We start from the raw sequence: 18989 nt of genomic DNA, 5'->3' as shown, positions 1-18989 counted from the left end.
TAAAGATAACACGAGTTCCAGCTATACTGTTGATTTAGCAAAACCCATTGAGCTGAGCGGCGAGTGGCTCGTGGGTCTGTGCGAGATCGTCTACCCGCACACGTGGTATAATCTCCAACCGGACGCAGCATTTTTCGAGCTCATGAAAGTATCGGAAGATGAACAGACGGAAAAAGGTTCTGGAAAATCACAAACGCAAACGTTGGTGAGCGTAAAATTTAGCCGAGGAGGGTATTACGCACGGCAAAAAGAGCTGCTGGATCAGATTCAGCCTGCCTTAAGAAGATACATGCCCACGGCGAACGTTTCATACAATGCTGTGACAAAGTGTGTCGATTTTAAAGGCGACGGTCAATATAAAATCCGTGCTTACAGGCCCTTAGCATACATGCTAGGCTTAAAAGCGAATGATTGGTGGACTATCTCCAACCGCTCTTCTCCTCACCCCAGCGACCTGAGAACTGGGATATATAACTTTTTTGTCTACACCGATCTTATTCAGTACCAAGCGGTGGGGGACAGTTACGTACCGCTACTGGCTGTCGTGAATGTTAGCGGGGAATACGGGGACATTGTGAGCATTAGATATAATACAGTGCATTACGCGCGCGTCTCGAAAAGTTACGTGAAAAGCATACGGATAGAAATAAAGACTGATCGTGACAGACCCGTAAACTTTGTGTACGGAAAGAGCATAGTGAAGCTGCACTTTAAACCGGCTGCGTCAAATAAATAAAGATGGCTCTGAGACAAGATCCTCATCGTTTCGTAAATTATTATGAGGGTCAAGTAGGGGGATCCCTACCCGGTTTTTACGGAGCGCCTGTGATGTACGGCCGCGGAGTAGGATCCATTTTTTCCAAACTGTTCCGTTTCGTTACCCCTCTGTTTAAAAAAGGTTTCGCCATAGCCAAGCCTCATCTAAAATCAGCGGCAAAGAACATAGCTAGCGACGTGGTGAGCCACACAATGGGGAAAATTATGAATCCCGCTAATCAGGAGGGATCAGGTGGGATCATGGTCCTCTCGCGCAGACCGAAGAGACGTCCTCCGGGTGAGCGTTTGCGCACCGCTAAAAAACGCAAAGCTCCCGCCAGGAGAAAATCAGTCGCTGCCGGCAGAGCCCGAGAGAGGAAGGTCGCTCGGAGCACGGACATATTTTAAAAAAATTAAAAAATAATTTTCCACGTAGTCATGGCTCTTTTACATCAGAAATCATCGGAGTGCACCCTTTCTGAATTAGATTTATTTTCGGCCCCGATGACGCAGCTGTCTATAGAGGATAAAACCTACACTGAAATTTCTCCTCTTTCAGCCATTACAGACGGCGGTCCTATTGAGTTTTTTATTCCCGGTGATGGGGAGAAATATTTGGATTTAAATGACACTTTACTTCATCTACGGCTTCGGATTACTAACGCGGATCACACCGTTCTGGCCGACGACGCTCAGGTGGGGCTCATCAATTACGCTCTGAATACGATCTTCAGCCAATGCGACGTCATCCTCGGGGATAGACTGATTTCGCAGAGCAGCGCAACGCATCCTTACCGCTCCATGATTGAAACTTTGCTGAACTTCTCAGAGGACACGCTCAAGAGTCAATTTTCAGCGGGGCTTTTCATGAAAGATACAGCCGGGGCTATTGACTCCATCGTCACAAATAACGGACCGAACAGGGGTTTAAATCAGAGAGCGGCCCTCACAGCGAATTCCAGCGAGTTGCATCTGCTCGGGGCCCTCCACGGAGACATATTTTTCTGCGAAAGACTGCTTTTGAACTCGGTGGATTTGAGGATAAAATTGACCAGAGCCAGCGACCATTTCTGTCTCACAGCAGCCAGGGACTCCACTTTCCGTCTGAAAATCTTGGGGGCCTCCCTGTTTGTCAAAAAAGTAGCCGTTTCCCCCGCTGTGCGGCTAGGTCATTCTGCGGCCTTACTGAAAGGTCACGCCCTCTACCCCATCCAGAGAGTTACGGTGAAAACTTATTCTATTCCGGAAAATTCCAGAATTTCTAACCAGGAGAATCTGTTTCTGGGGGCCGTGCCAAAATACGTGGTGCTGGGGATGGTACACCACGAGGCATTCACAGGAAGAAGAGATCTTTCCCCGTTTAATTTCATCCATAACGACGTGGAATATTTAGCCTTATGCCAGGACGGCCGACAGGTTCCCGCCAAGGCCTTCCAGCCTCAATTCAACCAGGGAATCTCGGTCAGGGAGTTTTACAACATGTTTATAGCCACGGGGAGACATCTTAAAGATTTACCGCTGAGCATCGACCGAACTGAATTTAATCAGGGCTACTCATTGTTTGTCTTTAATCTGAACGCCACCGAGGACAGCGACGCCCTGTCACCCATCTCCAGCGGTAGTCTGAGGCTGGAAATGAGATTCAGGGTGCCTCTTCCGCACACGACGACTTTGATTGTGTACGCCTGCTACGACTCTATTCTGGAGATCAACTCAAAAAGACAGGTGCTGGTGGATTATTATTAAAACTGAAAAAACAAAAACAGAATGAATAACCATCAGCTGGAGAGTCTTTTACAGCGCGTGCTGGGGAAAAATTTATTTTGCGGCGTGTGGGCCTCCGACCAATTACATTCGTTGAGTAGCGAGCTTCAGCCACCCTGCTATTTTATAGTCAACACGCATCCTTCGCATAAACCCGGAGAGCACTGGCTTAGTCTTACCCTGGAGGCGGATGGAACGTCGACTTTTTTTGACTCTTACGGTTTCAGTCCCACATTTTTTCACTACCCAGCCAGCATTCTGCAGTTTTTGGAAGACCGCTCACATCAGATATCTTATCACACTCTACAGCTTCAGCATCCTCTGTCTACAGCCTGCGGACAACACTGCGTTTATTATCTCTGTCACCGTGCCTGGGGATTCTCTTATAAACAAGTTTTATCTTTGTATACCGACGACGTGTTAAAAAATGACCTGGAGGTAACTAACTTTGTAAAGCAGTATCAACGCTGTATCGGAAATCAACGGTCACAATGTTTTAATCACGGGACTTGCTCTCTACAAATGTTTAAAGATTGTTACCGACTTTGTTAATTCAGTGTGTATGAAAAAAGTATGACGCAAAAAAAAAAAAAAAATGTGATGAATAAAGATTTTATTGAGAAAGACAAAACAAATGTTTTTTTTTTTTCTGTTTTCACGAGGAAAAGTTTATCCAAGCAGGCGGCTTACGAATTTTCCGCAGTCTTGTGGAAACTTGTCCGCTTTCTTTCTGCTCCGGCGTAACCCAGCGCGGGGATAAAGTTAATTTTCTAGTCTTCTTCTGCTTCTTCCCTGCTTCCCAACCTGCGTTTACCGCTTCCGGTAAATCTTCATCTTTCTGGAGAAGAAGGCGGTACTGCTCGCGCGCGTCAGGATTTGTCACGGTGGATACAGGAACGTTAATCTCTCGCAAGCTGTTTAGAAAATCCATCCAGCCTCTCGGCAGTTGACTTTGAGATTTTTTTTTTTTAAAAGACTGAGTCAGGTTTTTCAGTAAGTCGATCATGTGCGAACCTTTTATTATTTTTCCCCGGTGAATAAATTCCCCTCTCACAGTCCAGCTTCCACCACTTTCGCTTAATTTCTTCATAATGTACTCAGCATTTCGACGGTCGCGCGGGGGCAAGTTTTTAATGACTTCGCCGGCAGTTTCATCCAAGTCCGAGTGTTTAGTATTTTCACCGGTGGGACGCTCGCTGGTCAGAGGCTGATCCGCAGGATGTCCGCTGGTCAGCCGCTCACTGACAGCGTCGTTTTGTAAAGTCAGAGTAACGCTTCGCTCACCCTGCTGACCTTGTTTGATTAGGGTGAGATATCTCTGTAACAGAGAGTTATATTTCTTAATCTTTTCATAAGAACCCAAGCCCGGTTCGTTTAATATAGCTCTCATTTTTTCATCCAGATCTTCTTCAGCCTTATCTCGAATACTCTCCCCTGGTCCGGAGCGGGTTAGACGGTTTAACTGTTGAGGCGTGATGAGAAACATTTTCTGCGATGACATGATTACCTTCTGATGATTCCACCTAAAATATTACCCAGAATTGGCACGGCTGCGGAGAGCAGCGGTAATAGAAATCCTCCAGATTGCTTACTTAAAACCGTCCGTTTACGGTTTATCCCTGCTTTCTTATCGGCCAGCAATCTGATAATTTTCTTCTGACCTTTAAGCTTTCTGTACTGGCAAGACGACAGTGGAATGTTGCCCTTTAAAAGATTTAAAGCAATCTCACTCAGAGCCTGGAGAAAGTCTGATGAGCAGTGCTTCAGGATCTCCTTACGCCGGCGAGGGGTTGCATGATACAGAGCTTTGAGTAAACCCGCATTCCGTTTTATGCGCGCTGACATCTTGATGATGATCTATTATTTACTTTTTGGGGATGTAAACGGCAGGCCACTGACCGGGGAGTATCCCCGTTCTCAGTCTGTACTGTTCTGGGCAGGTGGCTGTCAGGTCCAGCAATAAATAACCGTGGTTCTCTCTGGTGGCATCTTCGAAGCTCTGCAGAAAAAAGGCTCTCTGTGATGGGAAAACTTGATGAGCTAATATTTTCAGCTGTAATTTATCCCGAGGATTTTTAAAAAGCACCATATAGTTTGTGTTTAAACTAATGGCCCGGCTGTGTTTACCCTTATGAAAAAGGTTTTGAGTTAGCATGAAAACGCTCATGTTTCGGTGATGGCGGTACTCTGTAAAAATTTTCACCACCTCAGGATGTTCGGAGGCCTGGAACATGACATCATCCAGAATAAGCAAGTGCGTCTGATCAGAAGGAAACAACTCCTCGTCAAAAGAATTTGGCAGACCGTGAACAAACTTGATGTTTTTATTCAATTTCTGCAATTCAGCATACATGGGCTGGAAAGAGCTGTAAATCCAAACAATATTTTTTGGCACTTTATCCATGACATGATCACAGTTTCTCAAAACAATATTTACAAAATGGGATTTCCCGCAGGAACTCGGACCTGTTAACAAACATGAAAATGGAGTTTTGAGTCTGTACTCAAAGGCCTCTGCTTCATCAGGTGCTGAAAAGTGTGACATTTTCTTCCTATTTAGTAACCAAAAGGCAGAGTAGAACCGTCAGGAAAAAGTCTTCTCTTATCATACACGGCCCTAAATTTTTTTTGATATGAAAGATTCCTGAGTTTGAAGTTTGTTTTATCACGGCAAATCGTGTGCTGTGGGATGGTGATGTGCCCTGCGCTGTCGGCGTCGTTTAGAAAGCCCTCCACTAAATCTTTGATACTATCAAAGTTTATGTGCGTCGCGAAATCGCGCGTCTGCGTAATCCCTTTAACTTTCATGACAACTTTCTGGCGTTCGCGGGTCTGATACGCATAACTTTTAGGCCCGGCGGCAACAAATTCCTGTATGCTGTCGCCGTCCAGCTCATCCGTCAAATCACCTAGAAAACGTCCGAGTTCTAGACCCGTCTCACCGTTTCCCACGACATAGATTAAACTGTCAGTGTCTGTGTACAGAACCCTGTTCCCCAGCTGCTCCAGATAACTGTACAATTTCAGGCGCGCGTAAGCGGTGGTAAACGCTGCGATGAAGACGTTGCTGGTTTTACCTGGAGGAGTTATGACGCGATCGTGGTATGTCCACTGAATCATGGCTGTTTTTTCACTCAGAAAGGAAAGATATTCCACGTTGTACATGCCGGAGAACACATAGTGGAAAAATTCCTCGTCATCAGTGACCAGTGAGGTCCGAGTCAAATGGCTCCTTTGAGCAAATTTACCCCAGAAGGAGTTCAGTGAGATTTTAGCTATCTGACGTTTTGCGGGATTAACCTCGATTTTCTCAGGGTCTAGCCGGATACCTTGATGCGTCTGATAATCCGAGATGTATGCTTCACGGGACGCCTGATCCGCCGCGTCAGTCGGATAACCGGACGCTTCCTGCTTGTTTTTAAGAAAGGTGCGAATGTAGCCCTGAAAGATGGAATCGTCGCGTCTCTCAAAATGCCACACTTCAGTAATAAGGCAGACTCTGTACCCCATGTACAGAGCTTTCTTAAACTCTTCTGAAACCCAAACACCTGTCAGCGCCCTCTGCTCCTCGCTGTGATCGCATGCGCTCGACTGATTGTTGATTTCCGCGCAGGTCCGGCAGAGCGTAAAGACGAGCTTTCCGCGCGAGGTTTTAAAGGGCAGAACAGGGAAGAACAGAGCGCGCGGAGGAAGAACCACGGCTCTGATGAAGCCGAAATATTCACGCGGATCTAGAAATTCTCGCCTGATTATTTTTGGGTGTCCAAGCGGGTAGGCGCATGTATAATTGACGTACGGGTAAAGGGACGTCACGTCAACGTAGCGCACTGACTCACCAGACGCCGCTGTGTACCGAAGCTTCACGGCGCACGTCCGTCCCCCGAACAGAGCCTGACGCGGTGAGAGAGGTTCTGGAATGTTTAGGTTTTCAATGAACGCGCGCACTGTCGCATCTTCAGCCTTTAATTTTACCCATTCGTGCTCCCACATGACCACGACGTGCACGCCGTAAACTGTCTCCAGCGTGCGGGATCTCTGCTCAGTCGCATTGCGAAGCTCCTCGTAGGGAAGCCCTCTGATAGGAGAAATGCCCTGAGGGTCAAAGCAAGACGCACAGCCGTGCCAAAAGCAGCCGTGGTATGAAAACACCCAATGCTCACCGGCAATCTGCGCATAACCATCTACAAAGTAGGGTCCGACCCGCTTTTCTCCGCCTTTTAACGCGTGCTGAATGTCAATGTTTCTGACGGCCGCCACCCACTCGAGCCATTGAATCGAAGCGTTTGAAAAACTCTTACACTGCCGTCGATAATCATCGGGGGACGGGATAGCCAGTGTTTTAGCCGGCAGAAAGTTTGTACGGAATACTTTACTGCACGCCGCCGCTATTGTTACGGTGCTGAACGGGTCCACGTTCGTGTCGCTGACAAACTGCTGTCTGAATTTCAGGCATCCTTGTGCCAGAAGCTCGACGTCATTGCGACAGTAACGCAGAGCTTCAGCTTTAAAGTCAAAGGCCCCTTTACACGCATCCGTGTACCAGCTAAGAAACTCATCCTGTTCGCGCTGACACATGCCGTCCACGCCGTAATCAGACGCTTGTGGATACGTACCGATGTAATTTAGATGCTCCTCCGAGCTGAATTTGTGAGGAAACGTGCCTTTGCTACAATCATCGAAGCCCAGGGCTTTTGGCATTTGACTAAGTCGCATGGCGAGAAACGAGAGTGAGTCGATGTACCTCGTTCGGAAATCAGGTTCGCTAAAGCAGAGAACTTTTGCGCCTTGCATAATCAGCGAGGGCTTCAGGCCAAGCTCAAGCATCGCATTCAGCACCAAGTAACCGTCAAAGCCGCGGGAATTATGAGCTATAAAAGTAGATCCGCGGTACATCGGTCTCCTGAAATGCAAGATAAATTGCCGTGCGCAATCCAAACCGTAAGACTCCCATCGGACACCCTTCAACGTTTTGGTACAGACTAGAAATGGTACGTGCTGACCCTGTGCGTCTGTGAATGTTTCAAAATCGTAAAAAATCAGATTACTGTCCTGCCTCTTATCCTGGGTTAGCGGTTGAATGTAACACTGATGCACATCGAGGTCTGATTTGGCCGCTAATTTTTCGCCGCAGATGTTGCATTTTAATTTAGGGCAGGTGTGAGAAGCCTTCCCTTTGGCCACGCGGTATGTGGTGTGACATTTTTTGCAGCGTTTTATCAGCGAGCATATGCTATCAGCAGTTTGAGCAGAGGAGCAGGGTTTAGTTTGCATATGCCGCACAAAACACGCATGTGAGCGACATACTCTGTTACAATCCGTACAAAATTCAGACGCCTCCTCTTCCTGAGTGCAGGAAGAAACGTTGCATACCGAGCAAAACCCTGGACAGGCGTGCGTGTATGAGTTTTTGTAAGATTTATAGCAAAAGTGGCAAATGTATTTACCCCCTATAAATCCTCCAATATTTTTAATCCCGTAATAGTGTTTCTGTGCGAGAAAAAAAAACAGCGGATTTGTTCGGTCCGGGAAATCTGTTTGAAATTTAGATAAGGGACGCTGGTCTTTTGTTCTGTAAAATATTATGATTTTACGCTGGACAATGTCCTCAAATCTACGAATGTCGCTGAAGTTGACGGGCGAATTAGCATTCAGACCTGCCCGAAGCTGCAGTTCTGTACCAAACGACGCAGCCTGCTGATCTGTGAAATGTGGGGAGATTAGAAAGGCTAAGTTTATCGCAAAGCACAGCTCATCCTGTCTATTGTTCACGACGTACAGATGACGTCTTTTTTTCTGAACAATTTCACAGTCTATTGTTTTTTCAAGTTTCCGTTTAGCACCGCCTGAAGGGTTTGTTATGATTTGCACAACAAGCTCTAGGCGAGAATCTGAAGCTACACTATCATTTGACTGTACCATACGGTCTAGCAAATCCCCGAATAAATCCATTATCTCTCCCTGGGATGGCTCAGTGACGGGTAATAATATATGATTCTGACTGTTCTGGCTCAGTATTTCTAGTTGGACCAGATCGCCGCGATGAATCTGAGGGTAAACTTCATCAACAAATTCCGCAATACCCGTCTGCACATCGATGTAAAACTGACAGAGGTCTGGAATGTCTCTGGCAGGCAGATTCAGTGTATGTCTAAATTCATGATTATTGAAGCGCTCGCGGGACAGCTGACGACCTGCTTCGAGCGAAGCAGCTTCTCCTGACCCACGTATACCTCCTCCAGACTGTACAGGTTCGTTCAACTGAAGAATGTCAGGGGAAGCTGCAGCTTCAGCAGCACCGCTCAGGTCTTCTTCCGCGATGAGACGGGTTTGTCCCCTGGATGGTGCTAAAGAGCTATCTTGTACGGGGAGTGAAATCTCTTCAACCTCAGTCCCAGGAAGACTTACGGGTTGTGTGTTAAAATTGTCATGCAAAGGCCGATGTAGGTTAAGAAGAGCGTGATCTATTAAATCAAAGTTGTTAAAATCAGTCGGTACAGGATCCGCGCTATTTTGAACGGGCTGATCGGCTTGAAACGGAATAGATGGGTTAGCGAACGCCGCTGGAATCTGATTGAGTGAATCTAACAATCTGTTTATCTCTTCCATGATAGTACAGGAGTAGAAAATGTCACACCTTTACAGCTTACCTTTGAAGCATGTTACCCAGCGTAGTTAAAACTTCAGACAGTGTACGGCTCAGATGCATGAATGTCTCCAGCGTGTCTCCTCGGCGTTCGTAATTATCCCTCCTGCTGAGCGGATTCCGATATGTCAGAGACGTCCAACGTGGACGTCAGCGGTTACGCCGTCTTTCCGGCGCTACATTTCAAGACAAAACGAAAGATAGATGATATATAAAACTTCTGTTAATAAAACAATGATATGTTAATAAAATAAAATGCTACGTTACTAATGTTATTACAACGTAGTTTCTGAAAGCCGGGTCTCCTCCTTCCGGCAGGAAGAGCGCGCCTAGTTCCTGTGGAGAGAAGCCCAAAAAATAAGAGTTCGGATAAAACTTTATTTATTTATTTTTTTCTTCCTATGAGAAGATATCTTTTTTAAATTTATTTTTATTTTGTGGGGCTTACTTCGATTCGTGCCGATGCTGCCTGTCGGTGCAGAAGTCCTGATCTCCTCCGTTTGAACTTCTAACAATAAAATAATAATCATTAAAATTAATATTAATATTTTCATTTCTATTCAGATTCAAAGACTTACCTTGACCAACACTGGCAGCGCCGTGTGAAGCGGCGTCCGGTGTTTCTGAAAACGTATCAAGAAGACATATTTGTATATATTTCTAAATAATAATAATAATAATAATAATAATAATAATAATAATAATAATAATAATAATAAGAGTCCAAAAAAAAACTGACCTTGTTTTACATGGGACGCGTCGCGAGAAGCGTTGGTTTGCGTCTCTGGAGAAAAAAAAAAAAAAAAAAGAGAGGAAAACATAATCTATTTTACTTCCAAAGGTGAAGTAAAAGACAGGATGCGTCGCCAAGAAGTGACGTAACATGCACGAGGTTGTTTGCAGAAGCTTATTGCAGCGGTGACTTTTGAAAAGAAATAATAAATAAATAATATTACCTATCGTGCATGTAGTAATGGCTTCCGATTGTTCACAATCAATCCGTGGAGCTGAGCCCTCATCTCCGGGAACCGGACCCTCGACGACCGGACGTCTGCGGAGCCTGTTGACGACTTGACGGATTGCCGGGATGCTAGCCTGTATGCCAGACCGGTCCGGGGCTGATCCAGACTCTTCAAGCTGAGGAATGGACCGGATCACGCCGGGACGTATATTGTCCTCTGGTTCCGGCAGCCGGGCCGCTGCTCTAAATAAATCTGGTGAGTAAAGCATTTGGAAAACAAATATTTTAAATCATGATATAATGACAGACGCTACGTTTTAAATAAGAAAAGAAAGACGTACCGTAATCTGTTTGCGTAAGCGTTATTCCCTCCCATTCATCAAAAAAATCTGGTAAAGGAAAAAAAGCAAATAATTTTAGTTAAAAAATAACTTTTAGAAAAAAGATGAATCGTTGATTTTAATACTCACCTGCCCCAAGATCGTTTCTCGATGGAGGCGAGTGGATCTGTGCGATCGTTATAATTTCTAAATACCGGATAAATTAAAGTTAATCAGTAAGTCTGATAAATGAAAAGCCTAGACATGAAGAAGTTTTTTTCCCTACCCCGTGACATGGTTGCGTTGTGAGGTTGTCTCTCGGAACGAGGTGATTTTTAGAAGTGACTAAAGGACTGGTTTTATATTTCTTTTGGAAACGTACATCGATAATTTGTTTCTCTGTTTTTTTTCAGATAAGAAGCAACCGTTGTTGACAGGTTTCTTGACCGTTACGGGGTCATTAAGCAATAAAAACTCATTTTTGACACAGAGAATGTTTTGTTTGTATTATCTCAGCTAACAGCTTGCTGACACTTCTCTGTAAGTTATGTATGTTTACCACACGTTTCTGTTAAATATATGAGCATCCATAGGTTAAAAAACCCTTTCTCTTAAACATGGACCAGGTGTCTGATTTTTAAAACTTTTTTCCCGGCTACGGGGGGTCATTAAGCAATAAAAACTCATTTTTGACACAGAGAATGTTTTGTTTGTATTATCTCAGCTAACAGCTTGCTGACACTTCTCTGTAAGTTATGTATGTTTACCACACGTTTCTGTTAAATATATGAGCATCCATAGGTTAAAAACCCTTTCTCTTAAACATCACATTTTTTTCTTCCGGCTACGGGGGGTCATTAAGCAATAAAAGCTTACTTGGCGAGAGAGAGAATGTTTTGTTTGTATTATTTCAGCTAACAGCTTGCTGACGCTTCTCTGTAAGTTATGTATGTTTACCACACGTGTCTGTTAAATATATGAGCATCCATAGTTTAAAAACCCCTTTCTCTTAAAGAAGGACCAGGTGTCTGATTTTTAAAACTTTTTCCCAGCTAGAGGGTCATTAATCAATAAAAGCTTACTTTGAGACAGAAAGAATGTTCTGTTTGTATTATCTCAGCTAACAACTTGTTGCCACTTCTCTGCAAGTTAACCCAAGTGTTAGAGGATTTAAACAGGGACAGTTAAAGGAACTTTTTTTCTCTTCCTTCAGTAAAAAACAGACTCAAAACGCATGAGCAGCAGATAGACGCGTGTAGAAAAAAGGTACTCGTTTTATCAGTTAAAACTCTACAAATATCATAATAAGTTAGCTTTTTTTTTTGCTCTTCTTTCAGACCAACAAGAGAACACATGTCCCACCACCGAGGGGAAAAAGGATTTTGCAGACTGAAGGAGCAAAAACAACGTTTTTTCTTTTCCCATCCATTTATTAGCACTTTTTTTTTTTTTTGCTAACACTTCTATTTTTTTACTTCTCTTTTTGCATTTATCATAATAGTTTAATTCTTCTTCTTTTTTTCCAATAGTTTATCAACGCGAAAGTCACTGAAAACACACCAACAGAGGGTCGTAAAAAGCCTGCTGCAGACAAGAGGGGGTGCTTGCCACACGGGCCAGTAGAAGAGCGGGGGTGTAAATACAAACAGACTCAGAGAGGATTTTTGCAGCCAGCAAAAAAACTTTTTTTCACTCTTCCCACCCTGTAAACTCTGTTTATACTACTTTTTGCATTTCCCATGATAAGTTTGCTCTTTTCCAGTAGACCCAAAAGACTCAAAGGCGAAAAACCACGTCTCATCGCTGAAGAAATACTGATTGCATCAGAGTGACACGCATATGGAGAAGGTAAGGGATTTTTTTTGTTTTTTCCCCAAAACTTTCTTTACCTTATTTTATTACTCTTTCTCTTAGACGTTTTTTAATTTTCTTCTTTTTTTTTTTTTTCCCTTCCCCCCCGGACCCCTCTTTATACCTCTAGACTCGTTCGGACATGCCCCTAACATGTCCAGGCACACCGCCCAGGCATGACGTACGTCCAGAAGACATGTCCGGGCATGTCCAGGCACACCGTCCAGGCATGCCGTACGTCCAGAAGACATGTCCGCCCAGGTATGACGTACGGACATACGTCATTTCCGGACATCACGTGGTCTAGGGACCGCCGCCGGATGACCTCACTTCCGGACATCACGTGGTCCAGGGACCGCCCACGGATGACGTCACTTTTAGAGCCACGCCTGGGAGGAGGGAGATGACGTACGGACATACGTCACTTCCGGACATCACGTGGTCCAGGGACCGCCCCTCACCCAGGTTACGCCCACTTATGACGTGGCACACGCTGATTGGGTCACAGAGGGGGAGGGACTTTCGGTTCATTAAGATACGCCTACTTATGACGTGGCACACGCTGATTGGATCACTGAGGGGGCGGGACTTCCGGTTCATTAAGATACGCCCACTCGTGACGTGGCAGCTTCTCATTGGATCACAAAGGGGAGGGGCTTCCGGATCGTTAAGCCACGCCCACTTGTGACGTGGCAGCTTCTCATTGGATCACAAAGGGGAGGGGCTTCCGGATCGTTAAGCCACGCCCACTTGTGACGTGGCAGCTTCTCATTGGATGACAAAGGGGAGGGACTTCCGGTTCATTAAGCCACGCCCACTTGTGACGTGGCAGCTTCTCATTGGATGACAGGGGTCATAAATCATTTTTTGACATAAAGTGGGTCCCTTCTTTATTCATGTCCACTAATGACGTTTATGTAGGTAGATAAATGCTGAATAAGGTGGGGTAGGCTGCTAATTAAGGCGGTGTGAACCACAAATTCCGGTGGAACTAAGATGACAGGACCTGCTTTGAGTGGTAACAATGTCCATGACACATTCTCTATCAGTATAAAAGGAATAAATATGCTATATGTGATATTTCTGTATCTATTTTTCACAGTCGGAGTTCCAGAAATGAAGAAGCAAGACACAATCTAAGCTTCGCCGGATTCTTGCCCTGTTTTCATTTGTGCGTCCAGTCCAGTCCAGCAGCGCAGAGGCTCTGGTTCATTATGTTCCACCTGCTGACGGATCAAACGGTGAATGGCAGCTGTCAGGGATCCTCCTCTGAGTGCAAAAAGAGCGCTGTTGGAGACGCGCTCCAGCTGCCCACTTTTTCCACAGCGGCCAAAGTCAGAGTGATCATCACGTTCACGCTGTGCGCAGTGTCAGCCGTGTGCAACTTGGTTGTGCTGTGGGCTGCCAGCAAAGGCGGGAAGCGCAAATCCCACGTCAGGATCCTCATAATGAACCTAACAGTGGCGGACCTGCTGGTGACTTTCATCGTGATGCCCGTGGACGCAGCGTGGAACATCACAGTGCAGTGGCAGGCGGGAGATGCCGCCTGCAGGCTGTTGATGTTCATGAAACTGGTGGCAATGTACTCCTGCGCTTTTGTAACTGTGGTCATTAGTCTGGACAGACAGTCAGCCATTCTCAATCCTCTGGGTATCAGCGAGGCCAAAAGAAAAAGCAAAATCATGTTAACTGTGGCTTGGACCATGAGCGTGGTCCTCTCACTCCCACAGGTAAGGAAAAACCTATTTTAACCTATAAGTTCTGCCACTCAGGGGCGTCACATCAAATAAGTTCCCTGCACGATTGCTACAGGAGAGCAGCTTGAATGCCTTTCACATCAGGGGTTTTTGAGAGGAAATTAAAACTTTTTTTTCAATAAACTCATCTGTTTAACCTTGTGGCTGAAGTGCAAGTTCAAAAAGGATTGCATGGGTTCCACTTCAACAGCTGTTGAATTAGTCCGAGATGCTGAGAAACAAACATTTGCAACATAAATGAGATTTCTTGTTACTGCGGGCTCACAGCGGGTTTTTAGAAATCAGGAAGGAAGTTGCTAATCAAGAATCAATTTACTCAAGAGCTCAGTTAACAGTATTACCAGTGTTGTCAGCTTGTGCTGCAGCCACCTCTCCTCCTTTAGCATAGTTAATCACCCCACTGACCTCCTGTTTTTCAAATCCGGTAATGTGCATGTTGTTCTTAACTTTACCTTCAGTTCAAATCTAAAGAGTTGACAGTATCTTTGTGCGAAATATTTATGTTGTTTACGTTGGTTACTTTTTACAGCACATCACCATGCTGTTTTGTCCCATTGTGACTGTTTTAGTGAGCTTTTTATTCTAACATACCATTTTATTTTTGTATTTATGCAGCTTCTGCACAAGCATTTCCTTCTGGACTGGGAAAATAAATATCTATCCATCCACCTATTTTGGATATTTTTAATGCCACTACTGTAATAATTATAAAGATCCTGTGTAAAAAGAAGCTAATGTGCTATTTTTCATATATATATATTTTTTTAGATATTTTTAAAATAGTTTTCATTACAATGTCCTGGAAAAAAATACAACATGAATGATTTTTTTTTTTTTTGGACAATGAGTCTGGATTAAAATTTGTAATTAAAGCTGCAAGCAGCGATGAATGCTTTTGCACCAATGGCAACACTTGGCCTACCACCGCCTCCCCTGGTGACCTCCCCTGCCCCCAATTCTGAAACTGCAGAGGACGTCATTTAGGCTTTAAAAGGACAAAATTCCGGTCTCCGGGAGGTGGGACTAACTTGTACTCCAATGATTGAGAAGCACATGGGTTCAAGGATGGGACTAGCATCATGTATAAAATTTGATGCACATATCTTGTTTTATGTGGGAGTTATATCAACTTTTTTATGACGAGACATCAAACTTTGAGGCCCTTCCCAACCTACACGCCTTGGATTCTGTAAGCGTTTAACACAACTTTTAATCACACATCTCTCCTGAGCATGCTGACAATTTTTTGTGTCAATAGGATAAAACTTCTAGGACGAGTTTGTTAAAATGTGCATCAAAGAAAATGGCAAAAATGACCCAAAATGGCACCTTTTTCAAAATGGCCAATTTCCTGTTTAACTTAGCCCATAACTCCAAAAGGCTTTTTTGTCGATCTTGACAAAGAGTCAATTGAGTGTGTGGGGCTAACCAATTAAATTATTCTAGGAGGCACTAGCTGTCCATATTGAGACTTATCTAATCTGTTTCTCTATGACTGTTAACAGCCTGACCATCATCACTTTTACCAAGTTTGGTGGAGATCAAATGTTTAATTTGATCTCCACCAGTTTCAGACTGAAAGGCCATTTCAGTCGGCCTTCGCACCGCCTTTGGTGCTCGGGGCTAATTACGAGTGGCTATAAAACATACACAAAGTGCTCAAATGCACTCAACAAAAATATAAATGCAACACTTTTGTGTTTGCGCCCATTATTCATGAGCTGCACTCACAGATCTGATCTCCCCCAGGCCCTCCCAGTAAAGAAAAACTGCACATTTTAGAGTGGCCTTTTATTGTTGCTAACCACAGGCACACCTGTGCAATAATCATGCTGTCTACTCAGCTTCTCGATATGCCACACCTTTGAGGTGGGATGGATTATCTTGGGAAAGGAGAAGGGCTCACGAACAGATTTAGACAGATTTGTGAACACTATTTGAAGGAAATGTTCCTTTGTGTTTGTAGAAAAAGTTTAATCTTTGAGTGCAGCTCATGAGAACTGGGAGCAAACACAAATTCAATTCAATTCAACTTCAACTATTTGATATAGCGTCAAATCACAGCAATGCCATCTCAAGACGCTTTACAGACAGAGAAGAAAACATAATGAAAGCCAATTCATAATAGCCTATATAAGGAAACCAATAGATTGAGTTGGATCCAACTCAATCTCCCATCCTGAGCAAGCACACTGGCAACAGTGGGAAGGAAAAAACTCCCTTTTAACAGGAAGGAAACCTCCGGCAGAACTTGGCTCAAGGACAGGCAGCCATCTGCCTCTGCTGTGTGGGGGGAAGAGGACAGAAAGACAACAGACAACCGGAACTGCTACTCCCGGCCAGGGAGACCTGCTGAGACAGGAGACATACATGTTAATGATGCAACACTGTTATTGGGGGGGGGGGGGGGGGGGGATAAAAGAGAGAGATAAAGAGAAAAAGAAAGACGCTCAGTCTATCAGGAAATGTCCCTCAGCAGTCTAAACCTATAGCAGCATAACTAAGGGATGCTAACCATCCCTAGCTATAGGACTTATCAAAAAGATAAGTCTTCAGCCTAGTCTTAAAGGTGGGGAGGGTGTCTGCTTCCCTAACACTAACTGGGAGCTTATTCCATAAGAGAGGGGCCTGATAACCAAAGGCTCTGCCTCCTGCTCGGCTCTTTGAGACTCTAGGAACCACAAGCAAGCCTACAGTCTGCGAACGAAGTACTCTGCTTGGTATATAAGGAACTATGAGGTCTTTGATATATAGTGGTGCCTGGCTGTGGAGGGCTTTATATGTAAGGAGAAGGATTTTGAATTCTATTCTAGATTCAAGAGGCAGCCAATGAAGAGAGGCTAAAACTGGAGAAATACGATCTCTCCTGCTGGTTCTGGTCAGGACTCTGGCTGCAGAATTCTGGATCAGCTGAAGGCTTTTCAGGGCATATTTAGGACAGCCCAGTAATAGAGAGTTACAGTAATCTAGTCTCGAAGTAACAAAAGCGTGAACCAGTTTTTCTGCATCACTCTGAGACAGAATGTCCCTAATTTTGGCTATATTACGTAAATGAAAGCAGGCTGTTTTAGTTACCTACTTAATATGTGGGCCAAAGGATTACTGCAGTCTTATCTGAGTTTAAGAGGAGAAAATTTCTAGACATCCAAGTTTTTATGTCTATGAGACAATTTTGTAGCCTATCAGGCTGATTTGTTTAATCTGGTTTAAAGGATAAGTATATTTGAGTATAATCTGCATAACAATGAAAGTTTATTCCATGTTGTCTAATAATTTTGCCTAAAGGGAGCATATATAGCGTGAAGAGTATTGGTCCAAGTACAGAACCTTGAGGAACTCCATGACTTACTGTAGTTTGTGAGGAGGACTTGTCATTTACATGAACAAACTGAAGTCTATCAGATAAATATGATTTAAACCAGCTTAACGCTGTACCTGTAATTCCAACCACCTGTTCTAGTCTCTGTAACAGACTGTTATGATTGACTGTATCAAATGCAGAGCTAAGATCAAGCAAGATAAGTACGGACACAAGTCCTTTGTCTTAGGCCATAAGAAGGTCATTAGTAACTTTCACCAATGCTGTCTCAGTGCTATGATGAGCTCTAAATCCTGACTGAAACTCTTCGAATAAATTATTTCTGCTCAGGTGGGCATGTAGCTGAGCTGAAACTATTTTCTCCAGAATTTTGGACATAAACGGAAGATTAGATATAGGTCGATAATTTGCTATCACCTCTGAATCCAGAGATTGCTTTTTAAGTAAAGGCTTGATTACAGCAGTTTTAAATGATTGTGGTACATATCCTGTCACTAAAGACATATTGATAAGATTTAATAGTGATGTATCAATTAAAGGGAAAATATCCTTAAAGAGGCTCGTTGGGAGAGGGTCTAAGATACAGCTGGATGGTTTAGATGAAACTGTTTAGACACAAGTCAGATCCTGGTTCTAAGGATGCTTTGGAGACCACAACAGGTCTCCGCTCAACATTATAGGTAGAAAGTATTGCGTCTATATTTTTTGTTCAGTGTAAGAGAAGAAGAGTTCTCTCACGATGCTTATGATTTGCTTCTCCACTCCTACTACAAAGACTCATTAATGTAGTTTCAGACTTTCTATGTGTAGGAGGTGAAACCAGGAATTTATCATGTAATCATGTGTATATTGAAATTTGATCAGGTTCAAAGAGAATCTAAACAAATATCAGGATTTCGGTTCGATTTGATTTTTATCTCTGTCACCTGAACGTGGGGTGAAGGAAATACTCATACATCATAAATGAGGAAGAATAGATGTTTTTTTTCCTTAACTGTCTCTAACAGGAGAACCGGTGGACCACTGGTATGATGATTCTTATCCTGAAATGAGCCCCGCTTGCTGGGCAGAGGTCAGCATTAGGTCTGCTGGAACAGCAGCAGCTATAGCTTTCCCCCTGGATTTCAGACAGTGACTATGCTGACCAGGTTGTGCAGAGGAGGAAGGAATCTCTGGAGGACCTAATTGAAAAACAGTGTAATAACATTATACACACTAATGAGACATGACAGGGCCATAAGTGGGATGCTGGAGAGTGAACTCTTGATATTTTATACATACGTTTAACTCACGGTGCAGAACAGAACAGGAGCACCAAAGCAGGATGAAAAATATGCAAACAAGCCATCCAGAAATGTGCACTGAAACTCAACAAGCTTCTGCAGAAGAACATCCACCAGAGTTAAAGAAGGAAAAAGAACCAGAAATGTTCTTGCTGCAGCGCAGTCTTTCCTAATGCTCACTGCCATTGGGCAATGGTCAATGGCAGTGCAGGAGGAAAGAAGGTAATAATTTTGATAATATGACAGTTTCAGTCTGTGAGGCTGCAACTGTGTAGAAGTCCCAGCCAGTGCAGTAAAGACCTACTGCACGGTTTTTCCAGGAAAGCCTTAATAGA

The 18989-nt window shown here is 44.0% G+C and overlaps 2 protein-coding genes across 3 annotated transcripts in view; both read left to right on the top strand.

Moving 5' to 3' along the window:
* Positions 1–1260: 1260 nt before the first annotated feature.
* LOC306769160 (uncharacterized protein F54H12.2-like) lies at positions 1261–2502 on the top strand (the record flags this gene model as incomplete). Its single annotated transcript, XM_079257722.1, has 1 exon — positions 1261–2502. One exon carries the CDS (start codon positions 1261–1263, stop codon positions 2500–2502), a length of 1242 nt encoding a protein of 413 aa, XP_079113848.1.
* Positions 2503–10240: 7738 nt separating this feature from the next.
* The window catches only part of gnrhr4 (gonadotropin releasing hormone receptor 4), a 28274-nt gene continuing 19525 nt past the window's right edge, over positions 10241–18989 (top strand). The window contains exons 1-4 of one of the 2 annotated variants that reach the window (XM_079247194.1): positions 10241–10380; positions 11782–12292; positions 12426–12760; positions 13398–14025. In XM_079247194.1, coding sequence (XP_079103320.1) covers positions 12699–12760; positions 13398–14025 — 690 coding nt within the window. In that variant the 5' untranslated portion in view covers positions 10241–10380; positions 11782–12292; positions 12426–12698. Of the gene's footprint in view, positions 10381–11781; positions 12293–12425; positions 12761–13202; positions 13314–13397; positions 14026–18989 lie in introns of those variants that run through there. The other variant, XM_079247195.1, reaches the window with a different exon arrangement.

Source organism: Telmatherina bonti, assembly GCF_933228915.1.
Source record: "Telmatherina bonti genome assembly, chromosome: 2".
NCBI classification, from domain to species: Eukaryota; Metazoa; Chordata; class Actinopteri; order Atheriniformes; family Telmatherinidae; genus Telmatherina; species Telmatherina bonti.
Note: the sequence above shows the minus strand (reverse complement) of the source record. Positions and strands in the feature narration are given on the sequence as shown.